Source organism: Panthera leo, chromosome C1, assembly GCF_018350215.1.
Source record: "Panthera leo isolate Ple1 chromosome C1, P.leo_Ple1_pat1.1, whole genome shotgun sequence".
NCBI lineage: Eukaryota > Metazoa > Chordata > Mammalia > Carnivora > Felidae > Panthera > Panthera leo.
The window spans coordinates 147,053,620-147,074,825 of record NC_056686.1 but is presented as its reverse complement, the minus strand read 5'-3'; the positions used below and the strand labels follow the sequence as shown (position 1 = coordinate 147,074,825).

At 38.7% G+C, this 21,206-nt stretch overlaps 1 protein-coding gene across 6 annotated transcripts in view; it reads left to right on the top strand.

The window, feature by feature from the left end:
• Positions 1–21,206, top strand: part of CCDC148 (coiled-coil domain containing 148) — a 276,911-nt gene that overhangs the window by 101,380 nt on the left and 154,325 nt on the right. For all 6 annotated transcript variants that reach the window (XM_042948861.1, XM_042948866.1, XM_042948863.1 and 3 more), the window contains 2 exons: positions 6,216–6,354; positions 8,944–9,150. In XM_042948861.1, coding sequence (XP_042804795.1) covers positions 6,216–6,354; positions 8,944–9,150 — 346 coding nt within the window. The remainder of the gene's footprint in view (positions 1–6,215; positions 6,355–8,943; positions 9,151–21,206) is intronic.

Genomic DNA, 21,206 nt, shown 5'->3' with positions numbered 1-21,206 from the left:
GTAGGTCTATTTTTAATTTTTTGAGGAACCTCCACACTGTTTTCCAGAGTGGCTGCACCAGTTTGCATTCCCACCAACAGTGCAAGAGGGTTCCCGTTTCTCCACATTCTCTCCAGCACAGGATGCCACATTTTAAAAAGTCATTTTTATTCCCCTCAGTTAGCTATCAAATAGGATATCTAGGGCTGTAAGCAAAAGAATTCCAACCCAAGCCAAAGTCACTTAAACAATAAGGTAATTCCTTATTTTCCACAAAGTACAGAGGTAGAGAAGCCCAAGAACAGAGAAGCCTGGTTTTCTGCATTCTCTTACCCTGACTTCCTGAAGCACTGCCCACCACAACACACAGAAACAGAAAAGGACCTTTTCTTCTTCCCTGTAAGCTAGAAAACCTTTGACTTGTAAGACTTCTCCTCACATTTCATTGGCCAGAATGGGTCGTTTGTCCCTGCCTAGATCAAATACTGACCATACGAATGGATGTTTGTAAATGTCTTAAAATAAATCAAGATTTACTCCCAGTGCTGGGGATGGTGCTCACCTTCCCTAGAGTGGGGACCCTATGGGGAAGGTAGATCTTGAATAAAATTAGGATTCTGGTGGGCAGGAGCAGGAGTAGGGGCAATGTCTGCCACAGTTACCTTTTCCTTACACTTCTTATGAGGAATATAATTATTAAAAATGTAGCATATGGAGTGGTTGAGCCATTATGTTTTACTTTTAACAGCCTGTTTTATCTTGATCATATTCTTTCAAAGTTTCCACTAGGAATAATATTGCGTCTTAAAACTAGTGTAGATAGATGTAGGGACAAAGGATGGTTTAGGAGGCATGCCATCATCCCAGATACTCCACTTATAAAAAAATACACATTCCAAGTAAAAAATTGAGCTTTCTATGACAATTACTCCAAAAAAAAAAAATCTAAGTAAAAATAGCATACTTGCCATGTCAATAGGAAGTGTAGCTTCCAAATAAATCACTTAACCTCCTCTTCTGGCCAGATTCATACCCTTAAACCCTTCTATAAGAAATTCGGGTGCCATCAATTTTCAAACCTGCCATATTTTCACTTTCCTGTCCCCTCTCAGAAGAAGGAAGTGTGCCTTTGGATGCTGATGTGAGTTCTGGCTTTACCTTATGGGCCATTTTGTTATTGATTCTTTAATTTAGTGGATTCCGGCCATACTTTTGAGAGCCCACCTTATTCTGGCTGTCACCTCCCACCTAAGAAGGCAGACCCTGGGGACCCTGGAGGTGAGAACTGCTGAGTGGGAATGGCTCTCCTGAAAAGACAATGTACTTACCAAAACAAAATCCAAGGAGGAGATTCTCTTGGTCAGAAACAAGTCTAAAGCTAGGGAACCACCTGCAACCAGGCTGAAAATCAAAGATAGATTTATATTTGGACAATGAGGGTAGGGTGGGGTAGTAGTTGGGTAGGGAGACAGTTTCAAGAACCAGGCTGATTAGATTCAGTGTTTGAGTCTGATATGGAAATATAACATTAAAAAGTAAAGTCAAGCTGTATTTTCTAGAGGGTCAGACCCAATACAGGCAAACAAGCAGATTATGTCAGAGCTATATTTTATCCACATTAATCCTCCAGTGTTTCACTGCAATCCTGCTTCTTAGTGGAGGATCCCTAGGTGTCTCCCGCCACCGTTAACACTAGAAGAGTTAAGAGTTTTTCTTTGGGCCAGATTCACTGTGGCCAGTTGCCAATCTTGAGCCAGCTGTCTGATGCATCAGGTAGCCTCAGGAGATACTACCATTTTGCTGGAAAGCTGCCTTCACTATGAGAAAATTATAAAACAACTTTGAGCCAGTTTGTAAGCACAATGTTTATTTTCATAGACTTACTCCTGGTGTTAAAGTACCTTTTACCCTTATGTACCTTGCTTGCCACCATTGGCTGCCTCTCTACCTCTTCCCCACCACAAATGTGTTTTGATGTCATGGAGCCAGAACCTTAAGGAAGAGGCTTAAACATGACTAAGAAGAAAATTGGTAGCTAAGTTAATTGTGAGTCAGTTTAGGATTTCTGGAATGATTCAGACAGGTAGAATTAGGGAGATAGTCAGCCTTGGTGTGGCTGGATTCTCACAGCCATGGCTCTTCTTTCCTGAATTACCTATTTTGTTTCACATCCTGGGATATCATGATGAAATTATATCATGGGACTTCATTATGGGGCAGGAACAGTGGGTGGGGATTGAGTGGTAGCTATCTCACACTTCTGAAGTCTGGAATTTCCTCAAGTGTTGGAAGTGCCCAATACACCTGGAAACTGTAAAATCTTGGTGTGCTGTTATAAAGATGAAAGTTATGAAACTTTTGAAATTAGAAATTTTGGATGGACAAAAAGAATAGAAATTACACAAACCTGCCAAAGATATTTTGTCTAAAGATAATTTAAAAATTGCAAAAATTTAGGATGACTTATAAGCCTTCATTAAACTTTTCTTTAAAATTATGGAGTCACTTTCCAAATTGAGAAAATAGGTAAGCGATCAGAATATTTTTCAGTAGGTGTGTGGTTTAGCTACTTCTGTCATTATAATCACCAGCAGAGCAACTAAATTAAACAAGAACTTCGGAAGGTAAAAGCTAACCTTAGTTATTTTATATGGCTTAGCTATCTTACATAGATTTTTTCTGCACAATGGAAAGATGTTTGATTAGTAAAGGTAAATGTTCAGATTGGAAGTTAGAAATGCAGATTTATTAAATTTTATTTTATTTTAGAGGCTAAGAAGGGAACAGCTACTTTGTTATTGTGAAGAGGCTCTTATGTTTGAATATTCCTCCTAGATTTTTACTATCCAGAAGACTCAGTGTATATATTATGGTGGGAGCTTTCTCCCTCACCAACTGCATCCTAATGGAGATGTATGACTGTGCCATTACTATTGCTGATGTGAATATTTGCCTCAAAATGTAAGCCTGTGGCTCTGGAAATGACTATAAATACTCTAAAATAATAATATTGTGAGTATTTATATATCATTTTAAAGCCTGTTTTTAGTTTTTATTCTATGTATATTAGAAAAATGACTTACAATTTGCGTAATTATGGTAATTGGAAAAAGCTGTTGAGATGTGAGGGTTCTAAAATCAATAAGAAGAGCAAAAATGGATCATTTGTGACATACGTGGTTTGAAATAGTTTTACTGTTATATTATCATTTCATATGTTTAAGTGGTTTTAATGTTGTCACTAAAATGGCACCTAATTAATACTTTCACACAATATATAAAAATGCACTCAGTACCACAAATTCTCCTGCTGCTACATTTATTTATGGCAATGTACACCCGTTAATGTGTGCTTTTATTTGAAAAGCATTTTTGTAAATGTTTGCTATTTGCACTTTCTCTTAGAGTATAGCCGCAATCTTGCGCCACCATTCAGTATGAGAGATCATCAAAGCAATTAGCTTAGAAGTACTTCTCCATTTACCAAAGGACTAAAACTACTTTTGAAAATTATGGGTAAGATTGCTTCGAGATTATCGTAGGTCAGGTTCTGTAGAAGGAAAGCTGAGACAGGAATTGTAAGAACAAGTGATTTGTTGGGCAATACTCTCAGGAGAAGGATTGTAAGGGAAGAAGGAAAGAGGAGGGGGAAATATCTATGCATGGAGGTGATCTCAGTAGAAATGGGCTGCAGTTTGCTGCCACAGTGAAACTCTCGAGCACGAATGGTATCATGGAATTGGTTCTATCGTGAGGCAAGTAGGCTGGACTTTGGTACCCCTGTATCAGCCGAACATTGGTTGCAACTGGCCCTCGAGAACTGGTGGGAGAGAAGCCTCCTCGGTGAGGCACTTCCCATTTGGTCCAGGGCAAATTCTCCAGAAAAGGGAGGTGCATCTGTGAATTATCAGCATCTTGGTGATGGGAATTCTGGTTAATATGGGAGATCAACAAGGCAACAACAGCATCTGCTATATAGATGAATGACAACTTAAAAGAACAGAGAATTTACTGGACCTCAGTTCTATTATTTTCCCTTCCTCAGCACACACCCCACCACACACACCTATATTTGTAATCAAATAAAGGTGGGTAGTCATGTTCAAGTCCCTTTGATTAGAGAAACAGTTGAAATTCATAAATGAAGACATGGACTTCAGGCCTATTCTTTTTTGTTTTTTGTGGTGTAGTAATAGGAAATTTATGGGCGCCCGGGTGGCTCAGTCGTTTGAGTGTCCGGCTTCAGCTCAGGTCATGATCTCATGGTCTGTGGGTTCAAGCCCCGGGTTGGGCTCTGTGCTGACAGCTTGGAGCCTGGAGCCTGCTTCGAGTTCTGTGTCTCCCTCTCTCTCTGTGCCTCCCCCACTCATGCTCTGTCTCTCTCTCTCTCTCTCCTTCAAAAATAAATAAAAACATTAAAAAGAAAAGAAAAGAAAACTTATGTGGACGGGTGCCTGGGTGGTTCAATTGGTGAAGCGTCTGACTTCAGCTCACTTCATGATCTCACGACTCGTGAGTTTGAGCCCGTGTCAGGCTCTGTGCTGACAGCTCACAGCTCAGAACCTAGAGCCTGCTTCAGATTCTGTGTCTGTCTCTCTGCCCCTCCCCTGCTCATACACTGTCTCTCTCTCTCTCTTTCTCTCTCTCTAATAGAAAAAATAAACATTAAAAATGTTATTAAAAAATTTATGTGGCTGACTCTGCTGTTAAAATGCATTTTTGTTATCACAAATGAAAATGAGTTCCTGGAGAGAGGACCTGAGGCATTGTTCATGAAGACTTGAGGGTGTTTCAAATGCCAAGTACACTTGGGCAGGCCTTTCTGAAGGCTTAATACCCCTAGATGTTTTGTTTGCAGAAGACTTCTACTGTCTACACATTCATAACTGATTCAGACAGAACCAATGCATTCAGTGTGTTCGATGAATGAGTTCATCTTAAATTCTTTCTCTGCAATAGATTATTACATCATACAGAAGAACTGTAGAGTATGCTTCTTCCTGGTAGAACACCTCCAACCCTCTTTTCTTCCCATTATAGAGCTTAGTGAAGAGTATCTTTGAAAAAGAATTTTTTCTTTCTTGCTACTTACCGAAATACTGAAATGCTTTACAGAAACTAGGTAACCTTGTATGAGGACAGTGGAATCCCATTTGTATCACTAATTCAAAGAGATCTTTATTCTATTTTCAAATATTCAAATATATTTCAAAATTGAAATATTTCAAATATTTTTCAAGGGCATAGAAGACATATTATGTAAATTCTGTGAATTGCACAATTAACTTTAAAGCAGAAGATCATTGATATAGTAGAAATAAACAATAGCAAGTCTCCATCTTGGATCAAATAAATACTTGTTGCTAATAATATTCACTCTGATTGCATCTGTATTTGATTATTCCAATTTATTAAACAGGAATAACGATATGCAAATGAACCCAGAATAATAAAGAGACATTAATTCAGATTAGAAATCAAGCTGATATTGCAACCTTTTCACTCTGCATAGGGCTTTGCTAATTCTTTCTATAGAACACAAACCAGGCCAGTGCCTACGAGTATTCTGAAATACAAAAGGCATTTTGGAGCAGGTAGACATGTTATTGGATAGGACCTTGAAGAGCTCCTATTTACAAATGATTTCTTCAGTGGTCTGAAATTTAATACCATTGGTAATCTGCTCACTAACAATATCTAGTCTTAATCCCACAAAGTGAGAATTTGAGAGAATAGATGATCATTTTAGACTTGTTTTAAAGTCAAATCCTAAGTTAGTGCTTTCCTCAGGCCTTAATTTCCTTTGTACAATTGTTCATTTAATCATCTACATTTGTGTTTTCCTCCAGGAATAAAAATTCCTTTTTAGTCTGTATGTCTTAATAATTTATTTTCCAATATTTGTTTATTTCATCCATTGGTCATGGTTTTTAAAATATTGTTTTGGCAAGATAGAATAAATACTTCTAAAATATTATGTCACTTGGCAACTTCTTGAAATTATGCCTGGAACTCATGGCAAGACCCATAAAGGATTGAAGAACTCACTGTGTTATTAGAATTTAGAACATTTTCTATAGCACACATTTAATTTGGCTAATGTATTAAAAAAAAATAAACCACCCCAGACTTTGTTTTCTATAATCAGTACCATTTGCTAATAGCTTGAGCAGTGTGAATTCCCTCAAACTCCATGATTGCTTAACAATATGTTGTGACATTTTTCTTGCTTCCAGAAATTTCCACTTAAGTGAAGAAGACCACTGGATTTACCAGGCTGTTCTGGATCAGTATCCGACAGATCTCTGTGGTAGAAGGACTCTGTATCTCAACATGTTACAAAGATATTTTCCTCACAAATCTAGGCATGATTTGGTGAGTGCTGGACCCTAATAACAGCAAGTTAAATTGTTTCAGTGGTCCATAATAACTAAGGAAAATTTGTATTTCTACAATGGTGGTCTAAAAATTATTTTTTCCTATACTCTAGAAAATAATAGGGTTATAGGTTGAAAATCTCTCATTTTTCTTTTTTTTATGTTTATTTATTTTTGAGAGAGAAAGAGGGAGAGAAAGAGAGCACCCAAGTAGGGGGAGGGGCAGAGAGAAAGGAAGACACAGAATCCAAAGTACGCTCCATCTCGCTCCATCTCAGAGCCTGACATGGGGCTCAAACCCATGAACCATGAGATCATGACCTGAGCTGAAACTTAACTGACTGAGGCACCCAAATGCCCTGAAATCCTCTCATTTTTCAAGTTATATCATACATAAGAAGGTGGAGAACCCCTCAGGCCACATATATTCTCCCATGCTTACTTGCTCCAGAGATCTTTATTGTGGCTCCCTGGGTTGCTTTGCTAGTGTTTGACCTCTAGGGGTCTGTGCAGTCACTGGCCCACCCTCAGAGGTTCTGCAATCTCTGGGTCTTGCCCGAAAATGGGGTGCTTGCTCATCTGTCCGCAAAGCCTGCGCATCTCAGCCTTTTTTCTGTATATAATCTCCACCTCGACAATTCTGCTTGATCTCTCTAGTCAGGTCTGAAACACATGCCCCAAGTTAGAACTCAGAGTCATGACTGAAATTTCCCTGAGAAGGGCCTGGGAGACTATTGTTTCATTCTCTAGTTAATAAGGCCACAAAGACAAGAAAACAGAAGTTACCATGTCACCAATTAACTTCACAATAACTCACCTTAAAACATGTATGTAAACACACATGTGAAAGTCTTAACTTCTAAATGGGCCATGCTATAAAATATTATCAAATACTTTGCATTTTTGTAGTTGTTTTAAATTAAGCAAGTAATAAGACCAACATGTGTATCAAATTTACCTTATATCAGTCATCTAAACTGCTGTAAGACACATAACATTAGGTGAAAAAGTACTATTTGTATTCCTATTTTACAGATGAAGAAACCAGAGCAAAGGCCACAGCTAGTATGACCATCCTTTCTTATCCTTTCCTACCCCCCACCCCCCGCCCAACAACTATTTGTTTTAATTCTCACCTTTATAGCAGATACCTGTTTTATGAAAAACATGTTATACAATAAATAATTCACTCCAGTTTCTTTTGGTCTTAGTTTATTAAATTAGATCTTTCTCTTTATTCCCTGTTGATTCTATTTGTTTCTCTGACCAGCTGTCATTTTTAAGTTTGTAAATTTTTATGTTTACCTGCTATTAACATGATAAAGATTTTTATACTCACTTCTTATATTGGACTCATTAGTATGCATTTCTGCATGGTATATGCTTCATTTCTTAGTGTTTGACAGATTTTAAGTATATTTTTGGCTTTTAGGAACAAAGTTCAGAAGTTTCCAGAAGAGATTTTGGTAGCTGATATTTGGTTTAATTGAAGCCATAGCTTGTTTTATCATGTCCCTGATTAACCATACCTAAATTATTATTTTAGGACAACCTTATCCTACTTGCTAGATTCTTTTCTCCTGCTGTTTAGGGGCTAAATAATGTACCAAATTCAGAGATGTGGTCTATACTAGCAAGATAAAGAATTATGTAGGTCAGTGTGGCTCTCAACTTCAGGAGACACAACTTTATATAAGGAGCATTTCAGAATCACCTACAAAGATTTTTCAAACTACTCAGGCACTCAGGCAATCTCCATTCCTATTCTTTCCCTCAGAGCTCTGAGGTCTCCCATGGTTGGGATGCATTGCCAACAGGAACTACCAGTACCCATGTGAGAATGTCATGTCCATCAGGAGTGCAGGATGGGAAGAGCTAACATCATTGCTGGAATTCCTTCAAGTTTAGACATACAAACACCTGGACATTCAGTAATCAAGGGCAGACTGAATTTTTAGGGTTATCATAGAAGTTTATGCTTATTAGCATGTATCTAACTGATGAACTTTAAGTAATTGTTAAGATACCCAATCTGATTTAAAGATGGAGTATTTTGGGGGTGCCTCTGTGGCTCAGTCGGTTCAGCATCTGACATCTACTCAGGTCATGATCTCACGGTTGATGAGTTCGAGCCCTGCATCGGGCTCTGTGCTGACAGCTCAGAGCCTGGAACATGCTTCTGATTCTGTCTCCCTGTCTCCCTGCCCCTCCCCTACTCATGCTCTGTCTCTCAAAAATGAATAAATGTTAAAAAAAAAAATTAAGATGGAGTATTTTTGAAATTATATGTAGGGGAAGCAATGCTTTCTGTTCATAGGTTCATTGCCACATAGATGTGGAAGTTGTGTTAAGGCTGCCTCATCAGACTCTATCTTATACGAGGAAACTAGGACTTATAAGCTGGTCCTTAGTCACCAGTTAGCCATAAGCTCAGAACTACAGGACTGGTACCTTGTCCTGGTTGCTACATTTAATATTAAGATGTTTGTCCCCAATTTTTCAAAATCATTGGTTATAATTCATTTTTGTAACAATGACATAAAGCACAGGCTCAGTTTCATAATAAGTGTTTACCATCTCTTATCAGGTGGAACATGAGAAATATTGTGATCAGTATCGCTTTGCTAGGGAGCAGCGAAGGATCCTGATATCAAATTGGAATAAGAACAGGAGAGACTTTATGAAGAAGGCCGTACTGACACTTGCTGAGGCCTGTGCAGCACATGCCATGGAGGGCACGTTGGCAAAGGATAGGAGAAAGCAACAGGAACTGTGTGCTCATCTGAAAGCCAAGGTGAGGTGCTCTGCTAAAGGTGTTTCAGGATTTGCCCTGGTATTCATTTAAGAACCCACTTTCCCTTTTGTTCAAACCGAACCTAAAGTTCAGTTTCTCTAAAAATTTAATTTTCAATAAAATTGTTAGTTTGAGGGGCACCTGGGTGGTTAAGTATCCGACTTCAGCTCAGGTCATGATCTTGCAGTCTGTGGGTTCGAGACCCATACTGGGCTCTGTGCTGACAGCTCGGAGCCTGAAGCCTGCCTCAGATTCTGTGTCCCCCTCTCTCTCTGTCCCTTCCCCACTTGTGCTCTGTCTCTCTCTCTCTCAAAAATAAATAAACATTTAAAAAAATCTAAAAATTGTTAGTTTGAACCATATGAAATTGTGATTCTTTTAGATCAACAGTCGTCAACAATCAATAATTTCATATGGTTCAAGTGGAAGTTACCAAGAACCAAGAGGTTCATGTTTACGTTTGGATTGAGAGATATCCAACACGAACCACAAATGCTGCACACCAGAGACAGATGCTGGATGAAATGTAGAATGTAACCATAAAGTCAAGTCTGATTCTGGCTCAAACACCCTGGGACCTCTCATTCACACTAAAGATGTAAAAAAGGTAAAATTATGAAAAAAAAAGAGAGGATTTGTGAAGAGATATGTTGAGGAGATCTCGATGGGCTGTGTAAGAGCCTTCAACAAAGTGAAAGAGGGAACGGATGGGGTGTTCCTCTTCCTCACACCCAGCGAGGGGCCTCCAGGGTGGCTTGGAGAGTTTAGGGGGCATCTCCTGCAGCTGGAGCTTAAAGATTGGTGTCTGATGCTTACAGGGAAATAGAGGAGCTGCCTCCGTGGCAGAATTGAAAACAAGGATGGCCTCTGTGTTGGGAATAACTGCATTCCCCATAGTGCACGAGTCCTGGAGGCCCCATGTGGAGTGTTGTTGGCAGGACCATTAAAAACAAATTGTATTGAGGTACAGCATACACACAGTAAAGTACACAAATCTTTATTTACTGATAAACGATGTGGTAGGGGAACGATAGAGCAACAAGTTTGATTCTATTGGTAGAAAAAAGATAACCTGGTAGGTGTTACACTATAGCAATTAATAGCTGTAAAATAGCTATGAAATATAAAAATAGCTATAAAAACAAATGTCCCTTTTAAAACATTAGAGGAGGGGCACCTAGGTGGCTCAGTTGGTTGAGTGGCTGACTCTTGATTTTCACTCAGGTCATGATCCCAGGGTTGTGGATTGAGCCTAGCATTGAGCTCCATGGTGAGCGTGGAGCCTGCTTAAAATTCTCTCTTCCTCTCTTTTGGCCCCTCCCTGACTCATGCTCTCTCTGTGAAACAAACAAACAAACAAAACCAAAAAAAAAAAAAAATTAGAGGAAAAATGCCTGCTCTGCATTTTTTGTAAACAAAAAGATATTATTTTGGGCATTGTGTAAACTTGGGACCTAGAAGGAATAGAAGCTGCATCAAGTCTAATCTACCATGGGCTACAGATCTAATGCTCGTTTCTTCTCCATCTGTGGCTGATAAGAAACGCACAGGGGTCAGGGACTGGGACAAGTCTTTATATACTCATAGTCTTTTTGTATTAAATTTGCACACATTGTCATTAGCCTTTCAGCTACTCTGTGGGGGATATTTTCTTTTTATTGTATTGCACTGAGGTAAACATGCATGCAGTAAAGCACAGAAACATAAGTGTGCAATTGAATGAAATTTTACAAATATATATTACCCATGTAAAAACCACCGAGATCAAAATATATAACATTTTCTGCAGCTCAGGTTCCCTCATGCCTCTTTTAAGTATATATTACCCATACCCATAACCCCTATTCTGAATTTATCACCATAAATTAGTTTTGCTTATTCATGAATTTCATACAACTCAAAGCACACAGTATATACTCTTTTGTACTTCTTTCATTCATCATATCTGTTAAGTTTCATTCTTGTTGCATGTTGGAATTGTTTGTTTTTCTTTATAGCTGGGTAGTATTTCATTGTAGATATGTCCCACAATTTATTTATATGTTATCCTGTTAATGGAAATTTGTGTTGTCTCCAGGCTTTTGCTCTCATGATAACAGTGCTGTGTGAACACCCTTGAACATGTCTTAGGGTAGACATATACACTCGTTTCTGTTGGATAAATGCCTGGGAGTAGGACTGCTGGATCAGGTGTGTTTGGCTTTAGAAAATACAGCCAAATAGTTTTCCAAAGTGGTTATACCCATTTTCAACCAGTTTCAATTGCTCCACATCCTCACCAACACTGGGAGTGCCAATCTTCACTTGTAGCTAATCTTGTGTATGTGTAGTGGTACCTCTATGTGCTTTTCATCTACATTCAGAATAGATTATGAGCAACTTTCCATTTGCATATTGACCATTTGATATCCGCTCCTGTGAGATGCCCACTCAAGACTTTTGCCTGTTTTTCTATTGGATTGTCTGTTTTTTCTTATTCATCTGTGTGTTCTTTATACATTCTGCATGCAAGTTCTTTTTTTTTTTTCTGTGACTTTTCACGCTTTTAATGGTGTCCTTTGATAAACAAACAGTTCTTAATTTTAATGAAATTCTTTTTTTTAACTTAAATGTCTGAGATATAAGTTTATGCAGTAAAATCACCCTTTTATAGTTAGCGTACAGTTCCATGAGTTTTGACCAATGCGTGACATGTAATTACCACCACAAGCAAGGTATAGACTGCTTCATCACCCTTCAGAAATCCTTCATGCCCCTTTGTACTCAACCCCACACCCACCTTCAGCCTTTGGCAACTACTGATCTCTATCCCTATACTTTTGGCTGTTTCAGAATGTCACAGGAACATAACCATACAGTATGTGGACTTTTGGGTCTAGCTTTTTTCACTTACCATAATACATTTATGATCTAGCCATGTTGTTATGTGTATTAATAATTAACTCCTTTTTATTGCTGAGTAGTATTCCATGCCTGGGTTTAAGCACAGTTTATCCATTTATGACCTATTTTCAGTTTTTGGCAATTTGTGTTACTTTGCTTATGGTGGGCGTGGGCTTTAAGCTTCCCCTGTGAGCCTGTGCCTGGGAGACACTTGCCACTGTTGTTCCTTCCCCTGCAGTAGATTCTTACTAGACACTTGCTGGCCTGGTAGGGGAGAGGCATTCTGCTTTTTCGGTTCAGCTTCAGTCTCAGGCAAGATTTTTGTCTCTTGGTCTTGGGACTAGAACTTGCTTGGTGATCCTGCCCTCCACCCCATGGCAGACAAACTCTGCCTCGGGTCATGGTGGTTCTTGTGTGGGAGAGATCTTCCTGCCCCCTCCCACCCAAGAGAGGTGGGTTTCTTTTGTTTTGTTTTTTGTTTTTTCCCCGGCTATAATGGGTCTACATCCCTTACTAACCCCCCCCCCCCAGGGGCTTTTTTTTTTTAAGGTTTATTTTTATGTTTGTGAGAGAGAAAGAGGTGTGTGTGTGTGTGTGTGTGTGTGTGTGTGTGAGAGAGAGAGAGAGAGACAGACAGACAGACAGACAGACAGCAGAGAGCCAGATACAGGGCTCAAACAGTCATGACCTGAGTGTCAACCGACTGAACAACTCAGGCACCCCAGCGGTTTTTGTTCTATAGGGGTTTTGTTCATATCTCTTAGACCTGTGCTAACATAAGAGGCTTCCTCTGCACACCTCCCCTGACTCTGACCTTTCTTAGGAGCTTTCTGTGAAGTTTGTGGAGAAAAAGCCTGTGAGGGGGTGTAAATTCCCCTTATGTCTATAACTTTCACGGGTTCTATACTCTCACATCTATGACAGCAGCAAATTGTAAAAATTTAACTATTAACCCATTACAGACGATTAGCTGCAATCTTCTTACCCACTTCTACAGTGGCTGTGTCTTTCCCAGGTACTCTGTCTCAAGTAAGCCAGTTTCCACATTGCTTCTCTCCTTGGAGACATCTGCCTTTCTGTAAATTTTAGGTTTATTTGCCCTCTGACCTCAGCTCTCTGATGGGTTCAAGAGAAGTTCTGATGTAGGCTATTCAGGTTTTTCTTGTGCTTCAAGTGGGAGGCAACAATCTTTCCAGCTTCTTACATTCTTAATGGAAGCTGAACGTCCTCATGAAATACTATTTATCAATTTTTCATCTGCTTTATTTAAGAAATCATTGGCTAATGGCACAGGGTCATTTTCAGAGGCATCCTGCTTGAGATTTTTCTGTCCAACAGGGCTCCTGCCAAAGGAGAGGGGATTCCCCCCCAAAAAGTGGGGTGGAATAGCAATAAATGGGAACCTGATAGGTGGAAGAGAAGTAGTTAGACAATGTACATGACCCACATTAGGGAAATTTTTCCAGAAACAGCCCAGCTATCAATCAAGAGAACAAAACTGGTAGGAGGGCAAGAGTCAGCATTAACCACCTGCCAGGTTTACTTGGGATGGCATTGGTCACCAATCTCATGAGAACTCTGCTGTCTTCTGTACATCTTGTCCCCTTTTCCCTCCTGCCCGTGCACTCTGACTGTCTAAGCATCTAGGGAATGAAAGGAGATGTCATCATCTGAATAAAAGGGAAGAGTTGATGAATCTCTTGGAACCAGACCATTTAATTTTGAGTCAAGACTGTATTTTGTGACTTATGACTGTGGGCCCCTTTGTAACATGGGTGAGTTATGGGTTCTGCTTAGTTTTCATCTCGTGGCAGGAGAAATCTCTAAATGGGGGACAAAAATAATGCTGTGTTTTGATTATTTCTCACATGTAATGCTGTTCAGTGTATTGTGTATACACTGTGGAGTGTTCCCTACATTTCAGGCATTCTAATAGATGCTTTATAGTCATTTTGTCATGTTACCTCCAGTGAAAAACCTGAGATGTGCAGGGTTTGCTGCAACGGAGTACCTACCCAGTGAAATCAGGGGCTTGGTTTTGGAAGCAATATAATATGGTGCCTCCTCAGACAGCCATGGTCACAAGATGGTGAACAAATATCTCTGAACCTTTGGAAACGAAGTTTCCGAAAAGTAAATGTGAGCAGAGGATGGTGGAACATAATGTAAACTGTGATACAAAATGGATTCTATTTCCCATAGAGATGGTGTTATCATTTGAGTTTGTGTTCCTGATCGAGGACTGAGGCTTAATAAATTATAGCTGTGAACACTAGTATATCATAACAGAAAAGGAGTAATCCTATCAATTCTATAGTAATTTAAAATATTAAATTATACTCATTTTGTTTTTACCTGGAAGGAAACTTGAAATTTACCCCCATCCTTCATTTTACAAGTCTAAAACCTAAAGTCCTGAAAGATAAAGTGACTTGCCTAAGGTTCATGCCAGCTCATTTGACTTGAAATTCAAAATTATCTTGGCCCTACATAGCTTTGCATACAAGAATCTTACAAAATAATAGAAGATATTTATTATACTGCGAGCCCCAGTGCACTATAAAATAGACCTACAGAATCTGAAAAATATTACTTCATTGTATCATATATTTGACCTTTCTAAAACTAACATGCTAGCTATAATAAACATTAATTAAATGTTTAACCATAATTTTGTTCTTAGTCTTGGAATTTAAAAAGCCTCTTGGGGGATGATTTAGATGACTCGTGCCTTTAAAGAAAAGCATTAAAGGAATTTTGCAATAATGAGTTTTCTCTCTCTCTTTCCCTCCTTCTCTGTTTTATTTTGGCTTTCTATCAGTAATGGATGTGGTAGCGAGTGCAGGCCTCTCACCCGAACGGCGAGAAGAAAACAGGGAAGAATTCTCATTCTCCTGCTACCACCAAACCCACTCTTTGATCCCCTAAATTCTCTCAGACCACCAGCCCCTCCTTACCATCCAGCCTAGACCACTCTGTTAGCTGTGCGCTTGATTTTTGGCATGCTTGTCTACGCCATGGCTGGGAAACCTCATTCCCAGATCTGCTTTACGGTTGACTTTCTCTGCATCCATGCTGGGTGGCCAAGTGCTACTAAGGAAAAGTCACCTTCACCTGGACTCTGAATGCCACATGAGAGACCTTAGTCCTGTCCTTAGTTTGCCAATTCTCCCCGTTCCTCTTATGACTATTTCAAAAGGTCACCAATCCTTTCAGTAACCTTACCTAGTACCATACACCCTCCCCTTCATGCCCCGAGGAGGCAGCTTACCTCCTACTTTATCAAAAAAAATGAAGTCATGGAGTTATGAGATAGATCCCTAATTCCTGCCCCCTACCCTATGTCTTTATGTCTTCTGCTAATCCCCCACTTTCCTCCTGATGCAGGATGTGATGCTTTCTACATGTTCATATCCAGTCCTTCTGCCAGTGTTTGGGACTCTGACCCATCTAAACACTTTAGAAACTTGATTCTACTGATTATCTCCTTTGATTATTTTCTTTCTTATTATGTGGGTATTTCTCCCAGCCCATAAATATGGTTAAGTCTTTCTTATTCAAATCAAACCTTCTCTTGACTCTAAATCATCCTCCAGCTCCTGGGCACCTCCTAATTTCTAACCTTTTCTTTGAAATCAAGCACTTGAAAGAATAATCTATATTTTCTCAGGACTTCTGACTGCCCTACTCTGTCAAGATCCTCTCCTCTCCCCAAGGTCACCAGTGACCTCCCAATTACCTAATCCTGTCAGTGCTCTAGCATCCTTATCTTAGTAGACCTCTGCTTCATTTCTCACTGTTGACCACGTACCCTTTGTTCTAAAATATTATTTCAGCTTCTAAAATATTATTCTGTTTCCCATATCTTTGAGGAATACTTAGTCTGTGTGTGCATTTGTCATTGTCTGCACAATCCTAAAACCCTGCTATCCTCAGGTTTCTATCCTTACTCTTTATTCTTCTTTCATTACTTCACTGGTTCCTAATCCCTCTCAGGTTTTTTACCTACCTTTATATGCTAAGTATTCTTCAATCTCCTTCCCATCTCCACCATCTCTGAGCAGCTCTCTCTTGAATCTCATTTATCCAGCTGCCTACCAATTACATCAACTTCAAAGTCTACAGATGCATCAGAGTCAGTGTCCAAAATAGGTATTTTTGTTTCCCTCCAGTAAATTTGCACTTTTTTTCTTAAAACTTAGCTTCCTCTTCTCCCTCACGAACCCCCATAGCTATTTACCACCTTTGGAAATTTTACACCTTAACTCTCCACATCTTTCTTTCTGTCACTAGAAAGGCCAGTTCCTGGACTATTGCAGTAGTGCTCTAATGGCTATGCTTCACATCCTGCCCTTCTGAATTTTTCCCCCTAAGCTGCATGCAGAATGCTCTATCTAAAATGCAGTTTGAGCTACCTTCCCTTCAGGACAATTCCTTGGTGGCACCCTTTGCTTATAACAATGGCCACACTTCCTGGCTTGCTTTTCTAGGTCCCTGCTATTATTGATTTTGCCTGGAATGTCTCTCTTACCTTTTTTTGTCTGGCTAAGTCTCACTCTTCTTCAAGATTCATCTTAAATGTCTGCTACGGGAAGACTTTCTTGAGTCCCTGGCCAGATTCAATCCATTCTTGGTTCTCCCTAACCCCTTATATATAACCCTGACTTAATAGTGGTTATGGCACACTGGAAGATCTATGTCTACTACACAACTGCAACCCCATCTTATTCATCTTGGTATAACATATACTCACTCCAACTTCCTTATTCCTTCATGTCCCATCCCAACCCACCACACCCTGTGCTTGGTGCTTGGAATATTGTAGGTATTCAGCAACTGTTGCTAAAGCAAAGTATATAATAAGCCTTAGGAATTACCCCCACCTTCTCAATACTTCCTGATATAGTACTATTTCCACTACCTTCTTTCTACCTTATTTATGAGAAAGCTAGCTGTAGAAACATGTGGATGTGCAAAGTCATTAAGGGGTGAAGTATAAGTCATAATTGTCAATATGGAATATGCTGAAATCTGAAATGCGGTTTTAAAAATAAAACCTGGTAACCATAAAAGGTACATTTTAGGCATAAACAAAGTTACCATGCACTTCTCCACTCTTCTCCGATTCATCTTACTTTTGTGCTCCTTGCTGCATCTCTAGCTGATTGTCTGACCTGATCAAGAAGACACAGTAGTTAGGGAATCAGATAGTAATGGGATAGAAAATACTCTTTTGAGTAAATATAATTTGGCACCCTTTTCACATTTTGATAGTTTCTCATAGCATCAACCCCTTCTACAATCTTCCTTCTCCACAGATTTCAGGCTTCTTTGCTGATGGAGAACAGACTTAGACTTGAGTTTCACAAATCAGATGATGAATGGTACCTAATGTAAAGTAGAGGGTTTTTTCAGTTCCTATTTCAGTGATAATGAATAGTTGATATGGTAAACAACTATAAAAATTGAGCAAAATATTTAAAAAAAAACATTTTCGGGAATTGGACAAAAAGTGCATAGATAAAATTCTTGAAATAAGAGAAACTTTGAAGTTGAACCCTATATTCGCTCTAGATTTCTTTATAACAGTTTTTTTCAATATAAGGTGGAGGGAAGTGTAACCCACGTAGAAAATTATAGTCTTTTTTTTTAACATTTATTTATTTATTTTTTTTCGAGAGAGAGAACACAAGTGGGAGAGGGGCAGAGAGAGAGAGAATCCCAAGCAGGCTCCACACTATCAGCACAGAGCTCGACACAGGGCTCAATTTCATGAACTGTGAAATAATGACCTGAGCCGAAATCAAGAGTCAGACACTCCACTGACTGAGCCACCCAGGCGCCCTGAAAATTATAGTCTTGACAAGTGAAGGAAGCAGGTATTGGAGTTTAGGCTGCGAAGGGATATCTTGAGGTATAGGGTACTAGAGATAAAGGAATGGAAGATAAAGAGTCCTCAAAATGCATATAAAAATACCTCATGGGTCCTTAGCCAACCTATAAGCTCTGAATGCACAAAGTGAGACACCAAAAGGCTAAGAGAGAACAACTACTCAAAGCTGAGAACTGAATAGAGATTTCAAAGGTCATACAGTTTTGGGGAGGGGCAGGTATTTGAATTCTACCCCAGCCAAAGTAGAGACATCTTGGCGAACACTCCAGACATTCAATTGTACCTCTAGAGAGACAATGTTTTAGAAGTATGGGCTATACTATAAGATTATAGATAAAACTGAAACATACCTGGCTTAAGAAAAGTAAAAATAAAGCATCAACAAGATTCAGGAGATTCCCTGGCAATTTAACTGCCTTCCAGACTAAAGACAAAACACTATTTAGAGAAAAGTAATATAATCTAGAGACCATAGGATAGATCTATTACAATGTCCAGCCCACAATAAAAATGATCAAACATTCAAAGAAACAGGAAAAGCAACTGATAGATAATCAAGGAATAAAACAGACTCAGAATTAAAAGGAAAAAAATACATTCTAGAAATGCAAAATATAATACCTAAAATTAAGAACTCAGTGGATAAGCTTTAAGATCAGATTAGATAGACATAGCAGAAGAATTAGTGAACTTGAAGACAGATCAATAGAAAATATTCAAACTGAAGCATATAAAAAGAAAATAATAAAATGAAAAGCAGAATAGAGAGCATAAGAGAAATATGGAACATAGTAAAAGTTTTTATATACATGTAATTAAAGTCCCAAAAAGAGGAGAGAGAAAATGAGACAGAGGCAATATTCAAGAAATAACATCCAAGAACTTACCAAACTGGATGAGCAACATCAATGTATTTTTTCAAGAAGCTTAGCAAACCCCAAGATGGATAAATACAAAGGAAATAATATCGAGGCACATGATAATCACAGTCCTGAAACAAAAGGTAAAGGGAAACAAGGTATGTGGAGGGACAGATATGGCGTGGAGATCCATTTTGTTGGTGTGATCAAGAGCAAAGGTAGCATGTCCTGAGGTCAGTGGTGATGGCAGCAACTTCCCAATTGTGCCAGAATCAGTGTGACCTCACCAACTGTGATATATGGTTCTGGATGTTATTCCTGGAAGCTTAGTCTAGAACTTGCTTCTCTGACCCTTCCAAAGACTTCATGAACTTTCCACAATCCTGCCATTAATACTTTTCTTCTTTAACTAGGGTGTATTCTGATGTATGCACCTAATAACTCTGGCCCAGAAGGTGTCTGGGTTTTGCTATGCTGCTCTAACTTGCCTGCTTGCTGACTGCAGGTTAAGATGAGCAGGCGTCAGAATCAATAAGGACCCACCACTTACCTGGTTCAAGCTGGAAGTGATCCTATAGGCACACAGTACCTTGTATAGGATCATCATAAAGGGGGAGGTGACCACAGAAAGCTTAGCCATAAGTCACATGGGCTGAGTGACCACCTGCCAAAGGGAAAGGATGCTTTCATCACATGATAACAGTCTATTAATATTTATAGTTGTAAGTCATTTCCATTTATAAATGTGACATCATCTCAGGTTTTTTTCCCTTGGTAATTAAAGATAAAAGAAATTTCTTCTTGGGCATTAACGAAGCTCACATTACATGCTTCCTTAATCAGAAAAGGAAAAAAAAAAAAACCCAAGACACTGGAAAAACTTAGATGACTAGTCTATCACAGGATCTGGCAAGGATTCAGTAGTTTCTGCCAATTTAGGGCATTTGTTTATCAATGTCTTGGTGTGGTCAACTGTGCCATGCACCATCAGCATAATCAGTGTTATCTATGAATCCCTCACATTACTGGCTTCCCTATAGTCTCTGCAGTTGGGGACATTCACAGAGAAGTTCTCTGTGGTTAACCATGGGCATAATATTGGCATAATCAAGAGAGCTCTGAGGAACCATAGGCATCAATGCTAGAGTGATTTTTGTTCACAGAGGCAGATGGCATTTCCTCTATACAGCTATATTATGCTATCTGTGGCTCTTGGCAGGTAGCTAATTGAAATTCCACAAGGCCTGGGGACTTGATGAATCTATGTATTAGTTCCAAGTAAAATAATCAAGCTAGCCCTATTCTTAAAATGTCTTAGTTTTAAAAAGTGCATTTATCTGCATTGGGGTCTATTTTGTAAAGTCTAAAAGAGGCTGTACTTTTTAATGTTCTTTATAATGAATGCCTTTTTTTTTCAGTGGCAAATCAGAAAAAAATCTCATAAGATGTTTTACAAATGAGGATATTGGATATGACATATATTGTCTGTTTGCATTTTAGAGTGAGTTTATGCAATACAACTTTAGGCAATGATAACCACGAGCACTAGGTAATTTAAGAAAAGAAAACACAACTTGGGGTTGGAAAGCCAGTATTTTTTAAATTCCTATTAAAAATAAAAATATATTTACTAAAAAAAATTTAAGTGTGTCTCATTTAACAGGATAGAGAATCCAGAAATAGACCCACACATCAGTGTTCAGGTGATTTTCAACAAAGACACAAAGTTAATTCAATGGAGAAAGAGTAGTCTTATAAACAAGTGATGTGGGAGCCATTAAATACCCAGATGCAAAAAGAAATGAACCTTGATACATACCTTGTGCTCTATACAAAAATTAGCTCAAAATGGACCTAAATGTAAAACTGAAAACTATAAAACACAGGAAAAGACAGTAAAGGAGAAAATCTTTATGACTTTGGATTGGAAAAAGATTTCTTAAACACAACACCAAATGCACTATCCCTAGTAGAAAAAGTTGATAAATTGGACTTTCTCAAAATTAAGAACTTCTACTCATTGTGAAGACAATAAAGACAGGCCTCCCACTAGGAGAAAATATTTGCAAATCACATATCTGATGAAGGGCTTGAATCAGAGTTAATGAAGAATTTTCAAAACTTAATAACAAGTAAACAACTCAATAAAAAAGAAAGTCACTTCACAAAAAAAGATATTTGGCAAATAGGACATGAAAAGATGCTCAATATCTTTAGTCACTAGAGAAATGCAAATTAAAACCACAATGGGATATCACTATATAACCTATTGAAAAGCCTAAAATAAAAATCTGACCATACCAAATATTGACAAAGATGTGGAACATCTTGAATTTGCTTACATTGCTGGTGGGGATGCAAAATGATACAGTCACTTTGTAAAAGATTTCTGCAGTTACGTATGCTGTTAAACATACACT